The sequence below is a fragment of the Mustela putorius genome, unplaced genomic scaffold, assembly GCF_011764305.1.
Source record: "Mustela putorius furo isolate JIRA1106 unplaced genomic scaffold, ASM1176430v1.1 tig00003871_pilon_pilon_pilon, whole genome shotgun sequence".
In the NCBI taxonomy this organism is placed as follows: Eukaryota; Metazoa; Chordata; class Mammalia; order Carnivora; family Mustelidae; genus Mustela; species Mustela putorius.
Genome location: NW_025422023.1, coordinates 9,411,761 through 9,426,370, shown reverse-complemented (window position 1 = coordinate 9,426,370; position 14,610 = coordinate 9,411,761). Strand labels below are relative to the sequence as shown.

The window sequence follows — 14,610 nt, the reverse complement described above, 5'->3', positions numbered from 1 at the left end:
TAGCAGTACCCCCTTAAAAGGTCTGATGTCCCCTTTTCTTGAGTAAGGGGCATCAATACTACTTGGGCATGACTGCACTGAGAGACTATCCTTAATAGGATTTTAGAACAGTATCATCTAATACAAGCAGTGAGGAGACACTTCATATGTCTGGACTGGTACGAAAGCCTCTATGTTTCAGCTGTGACAGAAATCCATACAGTGAAACAGACTCAAGAGTTGAGGTACTAATAACTAAACGCTGGATACCTAGAATATGCAAAGTTTACATAATTTGTCTCTAATTTTTATAACATGCCTTCATGGTAGATTTTCTTTTAAATGCCTTTTTTTTTTTTTAAATAGATGCGATACTATGTTACAAAAAACTTAGTAACACCCAAAACTGCAGAGCTAGTAAGTGCAACATCAAGGATTTTAACTTATGCCGTTATATTCTAAATATACTGTATATAATACTACATTCTAGGCACAGACAAAAGAATAAAATCTGATACAGGTTTTGAGTATAGAATAAATTATGGTCCCATATTTTCCTGATGGATACTTCAAATGCAACCAGAAAGGGGAAGGAAAGATGGCATTCACGGGAGGGGGATGGTAAAGTAGGCTACTGTCAACCACATCTATTCTTTTTTTAACCACAAAAACAAAAGCTCCAAATATGTCTGTCCTCTTGTGTCTGTTTGTCTAAAACTCTTAACATGAAAACTCTAGCTGCCTTGGTGGTTAAAAATGTGAGAATCTGGCTTGTCCAGGTTTCACAGCAGAAGCAGGCAAAGAAGTAGTGTTTTCAGCATTAATGGTGGGTGATGAACCCTATCAGTCTGGCCACAGAATATTAAAGTAATGTTACAGATCTGGTAGAGAAAGACAGTAATAGTTTTAAAGTACCTTGATTAGCAAGAGAAACAACTTGAATGAAATAACCATAGGAGGGTTGTAAAATGTTATAGGAGACAAAGCCCATTAAATGGTTCCATTTTACTCTTTACCCTCAGATATCTAAAAGGAAAGTCAATGGTTGAGCTCAAAACACGTTATTTTTATTATAACAAATTGTTATGCTTGTTTAACTAGTGAAAGAAAGGTCATTTCATTTGTTCCATTGTTCACAGTGTGTGCTGTGAAAGTGAGCCAAGATAGCCATTTAAAGAGGAATTTGATAGCTTACATAACATATCTTAAACAAAATTTCCTACTGTAGCTTGTAAAGAAAATGATGGGTAAAGGAGCAAAGCAAATACTTGCCAGGGTTATGCAAAAACTTTTTTTTTTATTAATTTAAACGTTATGAGTATTTAACTCCAAGCAGTTAATGCAGTAACCTAAATAAGTGACAGAATAAGATAAAAGAGATATTTTTATTTGTCATATTAATTTTCTAAGTTTTAAGTGAGTCAGTTCTTAGAATTTCAACCTATGTCTGACCGCAAATGCAAAAGTAAATATGACAATATAAAACAATGCAGCTTAAGATGCACTTCAAATATGTTCTATTTATTATTTGTTGAGTATTCAGAGTTGTGGCATCTCTTTACATAGCACAAAAAAGGTATTATAATAAGAAAAAATCAGATCTGAGAAACCTGTGTTGAAATTCCTGCTCTAGGACTCATTAGCTATGGACCTTAATAATACTTAACTGACAAAACTATTTAAGAGTTTAAAATGTGTAAAATCTCCAGTACATATTAATTCCCTTTTCTCTAAATACTATAAGGTGTGCTCTCATAACTACTCATGAAATGCAATCACTGTGATTTAGAGCAGCATGAGGAGACTGCTCCCCAAACTGATTTTTGTAGCAACTGAAGAAAATAGTTGGCATGTCTTATAAATCAATTAGAAGGCAGGTTTGGCTATTGTGGCATCCAAAATGCCAGTGGCTTAAACAAGATGGAAGCCTATTTCTCTTTAACATGAAAGCCTGGAATTAGGCAATCTAATTTAGGGCTGATTAAGGGATCAGGGCTCTATTGGGTTCAGTGCTACACTTCCTCTTCATGGTCCTAGCTGGTTCATTCATCACTCCCATGTTGTTGGTGTAACCAGTTAGAGACAAAAGTCAATGAAAGAGAGACTCCACCCTTCTTCAAAGGACATGATCATAGATGTGCACATATCTACGGACATGCTCCCGGCCACTGGTTAGGTAGTTAGATGGTTCCACCCAGCTTCAAGGGAGTCAGGAAGTGCAATATTTACCTGGGCAAACATGTGCCCAGATAAAGATATAAGAAAGGAAAAAGAAATTCTGGGGGAACAAATAGGAGCTTCTGCCATCTCCATCAGTCATGCATAAACGTTATAATTTAGGTAAAGGCAATCTAATAAAGTTAAAAACAACCTTACTAGAAATTGACTGAAGCTTGATTATGCTGAATTGTTCAATATGAGCCCTCATTTACATAATGTCAAAAGTGTCAAAGCTTTAATTTGACCAAACCTGAACAGACTCAATAATAGACATATTTAATGACACTAATGATGAAACAAACAAAAGACCAAAGTTCTCCTAACACAGGCATTAGAAAGAACAGTCCTAGGAACCATGAATCTTCTCACTCTTACCTCCCTTTACCAATTAATTTGTAACAACTTACTGTTAAATAGGTAATAACACAAATTTTAAAACAAAAATTGCCCTATAATATTCAGAGAAATGTCTTTCAAAAAAGACTTCTCTAAATAATGCCATGATTTCCTAAATTTTTGAAATTATTTTTTGAGTTGTTTAAGGTACTACTTCCCAAGGTAGACTGTTAGAATTAGTCTCATTGTTTTATATTCATTTGGTTTTTCCTTTGTCTTTCCCTTCTTTGTCCTGCCTTTTCTATTTTAGTCAGAAACAGCACTCCTTCAGCCAACAGTCTAATAACCTGAGCTCTGAAAAAAGGCTTTGCTTGTACTATGGGGAAGCTGGTGGCTGTTGGAATAAGGGGCTCTGATAGCTGGGTCACTTCAGTTTGGGAGGGTAACTTAATGTAGAAAATATCTCTCATTCTTTTGCCCAATGAAATAGGCATTCAGTAACCACGTTTCTGGCAGTGTACTTGGCTCTGGAGATGAAACAGGGAACCAAATAGATAGGATCTCTGCCCAAAATGAGCTTGGAGTTTAATGAGAGGCAGATATTAATTTGACAGATATTATACACATAGATACCAAATTGGAATGTGATCAGAGCTACAAAGAGATACGTAGGGAGATGTACAAGTTCAAGGGAGGCTTCACTGAGGAAGAGAAGCTGGAATTAAAATTTGGAAGATGAATTAGAATTAACTAGCAGAAGTCAGTGAAGGGAAAGGAGATTGGGAAAATGTTTCAGTTAGAAAGAAGAGCATATATAAAGGCCCTGTAGTTGGAGATTAGGAACTAAAAGTCCAGGAACTGGAAGCTGACTAGTGTGTCTATCGTGCAGAGAAAGAGGAATGAGTGTGAGATTAAGCTGGAGACAAAGAGAGGAGGCAGCATCTACAGGGCCATATCGTTCATGTTAAAGATTTTCTTTTTTTAATCCACATAACCTTTGGAATTCATGAAAGGGTTTGAGCAGGAGCATTGCCTGCTGAGATCTTTCTTTTTAAAAGAACCCCTTTGACTATGGACATTGAGATGAGTAGGTCAGGTGCAAGAACACATGGCAGAGGACCAGAGAGGAGCCTGCTGGGGTTCCGGCAGAGGAAAAGCAGAGGACGAGGTGCTAGAACTGGAGTGATGTGGAGAGAAGTGAGCAATATTCACGGAGCAAAACTGATATGGATGGAATTTGTCAGGTGAGACAGTAGAAGGTATTAAGGAGACTCTTATATTTTTGATGTTTAAACTGGACAATGATGCTTATCTTGAGGCAGAAAGATTGGGAAAACCACATTTGGACTGTATTTTGTAAGTGGATGAGCTAACCTGCCAAGTGAATATTTATCAGGGAAGGAAGAGAGTCTAAGAATTAAATACTGAAATTGCAACTTTATTTTCTAGATCACGGAAAGAAGAGATTACAAAGGATATTGAGAAGAAAAGGAGAAGGCAGTAGGAGGAAAACCAGAAAGATAGGGCTTTTTGAAAGCTAAGGGGGGAAAAAGAGTCAGGAAAGTGAGTTTGGTCAATGGTATCAGTTGCTGCTGAAAGTCAAGTTAAATTGGACAAGAAAAACATCCCCTGGATTTGTTGTGTAGGACTTGAGCAAAATTGACATACTATATTTTTTTGTGTGCTGCTACTTAAGGCAATATGGTTGACGGCTAAATGGCTGAGAGGGGTGGGAGGGAGAGAGGCAGGATTCTTAGAAGTTGAATTTTCCTTGTCAAAGATTTCTTTTACTTCATTTCCTGCGTCTTGATGCTGTTTACTGTGGAAGCATAGTTTGTGAATGCTAAACACAATTTAGAGTTCCCAGATTACATATTTACTTTATTGCTCTATCTTATTGTTGATACTATAACTATTATTAGGAAATAATAGAATGCATAATGACTTTTTAAAAATGCCAACAAACACATTTTTGCCACAAGGATTCTTCAGTCTTCTAATTTCCAAAGGGTTATTGATGATTTGGGATTCATTCCAGAGGCAGATTCCGTAATTTTCCCTAATTGTCTTGTTATGAATAATAGCAATGGAGGAGTATTGCTAACTGTATTTGACTTGTGCTTTGTTTTCTGGATTGTTTAAAAACATTCTTTATGGTTGAAGAAGATCTGAAGCCTCTAAAGAGCTAGATATTAAAGCAGAAGGCTGCCCTCGAATGAGGTCATTTACAGGAAGCACTGACGTGGACACACAGACATCCTCTGCAAAGGGCAGTCAAAGCCACCCCAGTGATAAGAGAAGAGGAGATAAAAAGCCAAAGAGATACTTAGTTGGGGAGAAATAAAAAAAATGAAGGGAGTATTTATTTCCACTGAGTAAGCAGAAAATATAAATTAAAGTGGCATTAATAAGATACATGCTAAACAACAGTTAAACATAAGCTAAAATGAATGGGGCCAATATGGACTGAGATGGCTTATAGGATAGAGAATTAATGGGAACTAAAACTATGGTTGTGTTCATGGCTAAGTAACTCCATTCAGAAATATGTATTTTTTCCCCAACAATAGCTACTATAACTGCTGTTAAGTTAACTAATTTATTTTTTATTTCCTAAATAAGTGGATGAAGGGACCAAGTGGTATGCTCCTGTTTGACTCAATGATTGGTAAGTGAGCTGAGGATTGTTGTTGTTTAAGTCTGAACTACCCAAATAAGGCATCAGTAACCATTGCTGAATCGTTATCCCAGGTGGAGGCATGGCACAAAATGTCACTTATTTTATCAGTAAAATGCAAGATTTGATAGATACGCCTTATTTTTACTGATCCATTCTAATTAAAGGCATAAATATATGAAAAAAGGAATCCAGAAATAAATGCCCCTATGGTACACTTCATTTTTTCTTCCCCTCCTCACTTCAAATATTTCATCACAAATAGGAAACACGTAATAAAAGTGGTGAAAGATACATGAAATTCACATCATTTCCTTCTCTGCAGGGAAAATTGGGAAGAAGTGCTAATACAAGTGAAATAAAGGGTGCATGGAGAATCCCTGCAAGCCAATCCTCTTTGGTGAGAGTGGTCAGAATCTCCAGTTGAAGTATTTATTTTTTGTCATAAAACTGTGGAATATTTGAGTCAGAATTGGCCAACGCAGATCATATATTCTAGCTTCCTCCACTGTACATATGAGGAAATTCCTTCCACACTAAAGAGAATGAGCTCTCATGAAGAGACTGCTGATTCGGTTTAAGAAACTAACTCCTGCACTGGCCCCATCCAGAATGAAATGGTTCTCCTGTGCTATGCAGTCACTTTCCAGGAAAGGGAAAGAAAAGATAACATGCAGCCTTTTTGAAAGAGTGATCATAGATCGTAGATTGGAGGCATTTTTTGAGTAGCAAACATTACTGAATATTCATAAGAAAGGGAAGACTAGAATCTGGAACCCTGTAGCTGTAAAAAGTCCGTAATAAGCAACATGGTGAACATATGGTTCATTCCTGAGGTAGAACATGAAAAAAGTATAGCATAAATTCTCCACTTTTCTGGTATCCAGGACCTCTGAGTGTTCTTCATTTTCATAAATACCAGATTCACTTACTCAATCTGAGGAAAAATTAAAGTGTATTTTAAGAGGACAGTTTTCATTCTCCTTCTTATCATTTATATACCTGTACTACAGTTCTCCACTTACGTTTTCAGTTAGCACTGGAGGAAAGCAAGCACTTGTGTTTTCCCATTTTGTCTCAGGGTGTCTCATGTGTCAGGAGCCAATTGCAGGAAAGTAACTGGGTATGCGAGGGTGAAAAAAACCCCACAATGCCCATGCCTTAAAGAAGGGGGAGAGAAGGAGAGCTTAATATGTGCTAAGAGGGAGCAACCATGGAAGCCTAAACCACAGGACTCAAAGAGAGAAGAAGACACGGAGGGTATGCTATGGTAAGAGCCGATGTTGGGAGAGATGTGGGACTCTGCAGCCTGATAGGCCATTCAGGGGATTTTGCGCCTTATCCAGGGAGTCAGCAGAAGTCTGTAGCCAGGGAGCATCTCAGATGACACTGGCATTATGGTGAAGTATAGATACTAGACGGTTCTGTACCCCTTATCAACAGAAGCTGATGAAAAGAAGAAGAATGGTGTCCACCAGTGTTTCCAAGGAGACAAGGACATTACAAAAATTACTGAAAGGCTTTGGGGTAAATCCTGAATCACCTGCTAACATCTGAATTTAACCTTGTGGAAAAACTAACTTTGAAGAGTACGATTCACAACTACAAAACTCCTCATGATATGAGAGTTCCCTATGTATCTTCCCTCATCCCAACTGTACTTGGCTTCACACTATATTAAATATATGCAAACAGCAAACCAAAGATTGAATCATATATGTAATTTAATAAAAACTGGAAATGATGTGTACCCTAACATGAAAATAAGATTTCAATGAGTATAAAGCAAACTGTGCAAAATGATCGATACAGGCAGCACAAAGGTATCATTGTACCAACAAGAAATACAACAAAAAATAATTATTTGGTACGACTTCAAAAACTCTTTTAACAGATAGGATGCTAATGATTTGATCAATAATTGCTATGTTCTTTTAGCATTTTGACCAAATTTGTTTTCTTATGTTGTATATAGTTGTTCCTATACAAAGTTAACTTTATAGTTGTCCCCAGATGCTTTTGTAAATAGAATGAAAATCTCAAAGGTTTTAATTATCTCAGTTAAATGGGAGTTACCAGTATATCTAACACTAGCACTTGAATTCTAATTATCTTCCCAAGTTGGACTCTGGATTCTTTTCATTTTTTCATTGAATCTCTCTTAAATTTGTTGTTTTAGGTAATGCTCTGGAAATTGTACGTTTATGAGGCTACATGCTGGGATTTAATATCTATCCAAAAAAGATGAAATGATTTAGGGAGTTAGATAATTAAGGCAAATTAGGTAAACTATTTAAAACCTAATGGACATCATTAAAAATAAACTAAGAAAATCAAAAATCTCATCATTGCTTTTCTCAAATGCACAGAACAGTCATTTTGCTATATATCCAACAGCTTTTAAATGATAATATAAAGTTTCTTATTACAAGTTCTAGGATTACTGAAAAATAAAACCCACAGATTTCTCATTAGTATTCCTTTCCTCAAATTCACAGGATGTTCACATTATTATATGCCCAATAGCTTTTAAATGATTACAGGAAGTGTCCTACTACTAATTTTTAAGATTACTTAAGTCACATCTGCCATTAAAATTTACAGGAAAACTCAGGATGGCTCTTACACTATGCCATTTCAACAAAGTAGATCAGATACTGAAGAAATTTAAATCTGGTGGTATATTTTCTTACAAATGCATGATAACTACAGTGAATAAAATTACAATGCATGCTGTTCTTTGGCTAGAGATGTTCAGTCAACTATTTGCAAAATATCCAAATTTCCCAATTAAGTGACAGAGTAGCAAGTACTTGAAAGAAACAATTACTGTAATGTTCTATGCTGGCACGGAAAAGCAAACCTTTTTGCACATTTTAAAAAATGTAATCTGCTTGGGAACAAAGCCAAACGTCAAAAGGGAAATCCAAATGCCTGCAAAGGAAAGCACAGTATGGGCTGGGCTACCTCTTTGGAGGCTAAACAACCCTAACACACCAAGGAAATGCCCCCACAGTTCCTTCTTTTTCACCAGGGGTAGAGTCTGCCTTCCACTATCTTTGCAAATTCATAGAAGGGATAACTCATGTGGTCCAAGTGCCGGTGGACTGGAGAACCCCGTGCCATTCCTGGTCTAAGATTTGATGGAGGCTGCCTCAATTGTAGCCTTTTCCCTTCTTCAGGCCTGCGGTAGTACAGCTCAGTCTGGTCTGAGGTCTCAGTCTCAGAATTTGTTTGATCTAATTTCATGACACGTCCACGTCCCCTGACAACAGTAGCAAAACTCATAAGCCTATCTAAAGTTGTACAGATTAAACTAAATCTCTTAATGTCTCTTCTTACCGTGTTGTGGTCTGCTGTCACCAAGTTAGAGTAATTGTACCTCTCAGTATTCGCTCAGGTTCAAAGTGATTCTCCCCTGAGTAAAAGCCTGAATCAAGCTGTGACTGTCCAGCATCCTTCCTTTTGCTAGGCCACCAGGGACAGGTGAAGAGGAGAACCCTAAGATGTAATCATAACCTTTTCTCACCTCTCTTTTCTGACACTGAATGTGAAAAGTATTTTCTAGTTATCTGAAAATGATACAAAACAGTTTTTATTTACTCAAAGCTGTAAAACAAACCATGACTTGGCACAATAAAGCACTCTGAAAAATTGTCTGAGTCATACATTATATTTAATCTTGCATATGAAAGTTTTTTTTCTCCACAAAGGTAAAATCCACATAAAAATGTGTTTGGGGGTTCTGCTTTACTTTTATGCTAACCGAATACTGATAATGCAATATATCACTTTTATTAATCTTTCTGCAATGAATGGAATTTTTAAAGTGGAAGATAAGGTAGACTTGTCACAATAAAATAAAACAATTTATATTTCAAGCTAATACTTTTGTTTTTGCTTTGCAATTACAATATGGATATTTTGTCAAAAGTCCTCAGACTCACCAGTTTGACAAATGGTACTTTATTTCCTGAGCCTTCTCTAAGACATTTTTACCTTTGCCATTGTTCTAACAGAAAAATGTGTCACACAAAATGAATAACAAAGCCTCCAATTTCAAACTAGTTTAAACAGATAAGGCTTCGTGACAACCTGTCAGCCGTACTATCACTGATGATTTCATTATAGAGTGTTTTGTGGTAAATTTGAAGATCTCATTGTTTAGCTACCTTTTTTTCACTTTTACTCCCTTTTACCCTCCCTGTCCATGCCAGAAACCCAAGGCAACTCAGTAAGTTTATAATCAAATTATCAAGTAGCTTCAAAAAGAAATGTCATTTATTTAACTCTGAAAATGTGATGGAATAAGCACATAAAAGATAAACGTTCCACATTAAACAACTTTCTTTTGTTGTTTGGGTCAGGTAACGAAATAAATAAATAAATAAATAAATAAATAAAATGCAGAAGTCAAACCAATGTTTTAAGATTAAACAAAATGCAACTGTTGCAGTCTCTACTGATGAAGGCATTGGCAGCATCTCCATTTGCCTGTAAATGCCTCAAACAAGGCCTTTTGAGAAAACTAGAAACTCCTCACCAAGTCATCTTTGCTAAGTAATGCTTTGTCCCACTGGAGAAAGAACCTGGGGCTTGCAAATGCCTCTTTGCACACTTCCCTGAAAATCTGAGCAGTTCTGGGATTCCTAATAAACACTGTCAATTGAAAGCAATAATCTTCACTTTCGGGTAACAGGAATAAATGAAACAAAGAAAAACACACTGAGCTTGAAAATTTCCACATGAAAATAACAATTCCTAGATTAGTGCCCTGGGCTCCCTTTTCAGTAGTACTCTTGGTTTGTCTGACTCCTGAACCTCAATGACCTCACGTTTATTTTGTAATGTCCAGGTCTGGATAAAGAGGGTGTTTGTTTCTCAAGAGTTCAGCCTAATCCTTCTGTCTTTCTTTATCTGCTCTGTGGCAGCTTTAAAATGAGTCCATCACAAAAACGATTTTGTAAGGGAGAACCTGTCTCCCAGTGATATTACCTGAAATGACTTTTAAGTTAAGCAAACTAATTCATCTGCATCTCTGCATCACAGAAGTCCATTTCCTCCCTCCCTAGTGATGCGTAATTCAGTCTTATTCAACCAACATTCAGACTTTGTACCAAAGCATGCATTCTGTTATCCAGCATTGGCTCTTTGGCTTGTTACCAACTTTGTGGGAAGATCCACCTACCTGGCACACACGATCTCTTGGATGTGCCACTCCCAGTGGGTTTTCCGTAGGCTTTGCTGTTGTAGAGTATTTCATCTCTGTTGTGGCCTTAATGACTCCATCACAGTAGATGCGGACATTGACAGAGCCAGCAGGAAAATCTTGGAAACGCAAACAAGAGTTAGGAGCTGAATATGCAATGCATGTATCCTGTTTTTATATCTTTTAGAGAATATGAAGGAATATTTAAGAATTCATAACAATTTTACTGATTTCTAGAACTAAATGTGTTCTTTTTTATCCTTCGTATCCAAAGAATATAATGTACAATTTTAGACTTAATTAAATAAAACCTTACAAGATTGGAACATGCTAAAATTATGGTAAAAACAAAGCCCTAAATCCTTTTTTCCTACTACTAAACCTTCTTTTTTTGGTATAATCTATAATTATCTTTACATAATACTTTAGAATATAGAAGGATACAGTCATTCATTTAAAGTTGTGCATCTGTTAATAACCTTAAGAAAATTCTCATTTATTATAGGCAAGTTTCTCAAAGTTGTATTTGGAAAGAGAAAGAATAGGACTCGACTGAAATTATCAAACTCTTATGAAATTGATTACAGTGCAAAACGTGGGAAGGCGAGGTTTAATACCCTGCTATTTAAGTACTAGTTATACTATACATTCATCAAAACCTTGTTTTTTAAAAGATTTTATTTATTTATTTGAGAGAGAGAGCATGAGAGGAGAGAAAGTCAGAGGGAGAAGCAGACTTCCCATGCAGCTGGGAGCCCGATGCAGAACTCAATCCCAGGACTCCAGGATCATGACCTGAGCTGAAGGCAGTTGCTTTACCAACTGAGCCACCCAGGCTCTCCTCATCAAAATCCTTTATGTGAACAAGTTTTTCAAAGTGACTGATATGATGCCTTGTGAATTCTGCATTAACATAACAACAGAGTTAGCGCTTCCTAAGAATTTTGGGATTGATATGAAGGAATAACAATAAAAAATCATTTCAGCAAGAAAGTTATTTTGTTTTATTATAACAAAAGTAAACAAAATTAAGCCTTGAAATCCATTTGCTTTAAAAGATTCTGATTCTCTGTCATGGAGATATTTCCCAAATTCTCCTGGAAAACTGTTACCCAGACATCCGGGGGTTGGATTATAAGCCATTTGGTACAAGATCATAAAAACCTGTTCTAACCTCAGGCACCTGATGAAGCTTTGAATATTTAGAAGTTTCTAAGGTTTAAACATTAATTTCACCTTATCTCCTGAAGAGATTAAAGGACCTCTTATAATTTTGCTCAGAGAGATTTAAAGCTAACAAAAGCAATCTTAAGCTTAAGTAGATCAAGAAGCTGTAATTTTCTCTTTCCATACTGCTTGACTAGACACCTAACCTGTATTATAAAGAATATATATGTATAAAAGTTCTCTCCTCCCAAAATAAGTCCATCCAGAAGATAATGTAACATGATGTACATCTCATCAGCTGAAGCTGCCCACATATAGTAAAGAGAGTTCTGGAGTTACTCTAGTCAAAGGAAGTAAATTTTGGTAGATTTTAGAAAGATGATTTTTTTTAAAGCTTTTATTTATTTATTTGACAGAGATCACAAGTATGTAGAGAGGAAGGCAGAGAGAGAGGGGGGAAGCAGGCTCCCCGCTGAGCAGTGAGCCCGATGTGGGGCTCCATCCCAGGACCCTAAGATCACGACCTGGGCCGAAGGCAGGGGCCTTAACCCACTGAGCCACCCAGGCGCCCCTAGAAAGACGATTTTGAAAGAAGATATCAATTGTTTTTCAAAAAAGAGATTAGAGTTTGCGATGGGATGATCACCTTCTGAAAGAAAGTTGGGTGACGAATCATGAGAGATATAAGATGAGAATATTTGTTTGGTAGTTCTTTGATACAGGATGCTTAAAATATCCAAATTCTTTAAAATCTAACTTGAAAGCAAATGAACTGATTTTTGATAACTTGTACCATTAGATCTATTGATAATGATGTTGATTTTAGAATAATCTTCCCAAGAGATGTCCTTTGAAGTACTGTCTTTGCTGTATACATTTTTCTTTTCTGTTGAATGTCAGTTAGTAAATCAAGACCTTGGAAGATTCCTTATGGATTCATCTGGCTGGGAGGCCCTTCTTAAATATGTATTGTTGAATTGGTCTTTTCATAAACAGCACCCTGTTCCACTTGAGCACTATTTTATTTTGAGTGTGGCCATTAATGTACCTACATTTTATAGCTCTTTAATAAAAATAAAAGCCAATTAATTTAAGGACTCAGAAGAGAAGGAAAGTGAATTCTCCTACTTGCTGTGTAAAGTCAGGAAGTAACATTTAACACTGGAAATACACACAAGTATAAGTCAAGATCACCAAACCCAGCAATGGTATTAGAGTCCAGCAATGGAGAGGAGAAAAGGCTCATAGTGTAAGAAGATGGAACTTCTTGCACACATCAAACACAGATACATAAGAAAGCAAACTTATAGAGGAGAAACAGCAAAAAAGAAATTCTACTCAAATTTCAAATCTCAAGGCCCAGGCCATTTAAAATTCTTTGTCAACCTGCATTGACTCTGGGATTTAAAGAACAACAGACTGCCCTTCCAGATGAGGGACAACAGACTGAAACAGTTTATGGAAAACATGATCTAAAATGTTTTTGAATAGTCAGAACTAACTTCATTAATTCTTTAAAAATACATATTTCACAAATCCAATAACTTAAGAGCTACTTGCTTTCTATATTTCCACTCTCTGTGAAGCTGTGTTCCTTTATCAACCAACTTCAGGCTTTTATCACATAGTAAACCTTACATGAACCCACCTAACGTTTTCATGGGAACTGAAATCAATATGGCTTTCTTTTGATTAGAACATTATTTTATTTTTAAATAAATATTGGTAGCTTCAAAACTTTGGTCATGACTAAAAATTGGTTACAATTTAATATATATTAAAACTGCTCCTTTCAATTATGATAGTTAGAAAAACTTATCAGTTGTTATTTACCTATGTAGGTTAAGCATAATATTTGGCACACCCTAAATAAAATATTTGAACTTTTTAAATGAAATATGAAATTATAATTTATATTATCCAGGACAGTTTCTTAATTAACAAGAGATTCTATATCTTTGTGGGCATTTTTACATTTCTTTCAACTTTTAATTTGTTGTCCCCCTGCTGTGCGAAGTATTTTTCTTGCTGAGCTACACATACCAGAGGAATACCATCTTCCTTCTGAGTAAACATTAATTGATATTTCTAGTTTAAAGACCTCACGTGTATTTTTATAACTTTTGGCATAAGCAGAGACTACTGCAAGTTCCTGAGTAACTTCGAATTCCTTTAGCACAAGGCAGTTCCTGTCAGTAATAAACTTGTGGATACCATTAGAAAGGTGTGTTTTTTAGAAAACAAAGTAACTATAAGTGTATGAATTTATTAATCTGAGAGGAAAAGAAGACAGAATTAGAGGATATTTTGTCAAATAAAAAAATCAGGTTAAGCTATGGTAGTATGTGAGAAGGAAAAGAGACCATTTAGAAAAAGATTTCTTCACTGGTTGGTAAATTGTACTTGAATATAATTTTGATTTTTTTCTAAATTGTTAACAAAATTAGAAAGAAACACACATTTAAAAAGAACATTAATACAGCAAGGAGTTGTGTTGGGTGGTGAAAAATCTGAGAGCTCTGAGCACTGTAAGTAGGTCTCAGAGTATGTGACATGCCTCAGTGTTGAGTATCATTACACACACTTAAAATGACTAAGAAACTCTTCAAAGAAAGGAAGGAATAATAAGGAATAATTGTTTTATTTTACATAATTTAATTAATTAATTAATTTTATTATTAGTTGGTTTTAAGAGGTACCATTATCTAAAAGAGAATGCTAGTTGCCTATCCCAAAGTTTATTCTCATTTTAGAAACAGAATCTTGATTTTTAAATAATTAATTAATTATTTTTTTGGCTAGGCACATGACTAACTAAAAAGATTAGATTTTCTGTTCTTCCTTATAGCTAGACATAACCTTGGGATTAAGCTCTGATTAATGGGATACCAGCAGATGTGTCTTGTAGAAACCTCAATTTGGTAAAGCCTTCTTTATCCCAGTGTTGTGTTGATAAACTGACTTTCCAAAAAGAAAATCAAAAAGATGTGATTTATAGTTTTTGCCAATATCTGTGGGGTAT

The 14,610-nt window shown here is 35.8% G+C and overlaps 1 protein-coding gene across 8 annotated transcripts in view; it reads right to left on the bottom strand.

Annotated features, from left to right (window-relative positions):
* Positions 1-14,610, bottom strand: part of BANK1 (B cell scaffold protein with ankyrin repeats 1) — a 305,691-nt gene that overhangs the window by 192,422 nt on the left and 98,659 nt on the right. For all 8 annotated transcript variants that reach the window (XR_006602628.1, XR_006602629.1, XM_045067101.1 and 5 more), the window contains one exon: positions 10,401-10,540. Coding sequence is in view for 6 of the 8 variants with exons in the window: in XM_045067101.1 (XP_044923036.1) it covers positions 10,401-10,540 (140 nt within the window). In the remaining 2 variants the exon portion in view is untranslated. The remainder of the gene's footprint in view (positions 1-10,400; positions 10,541-14,610) is intronic.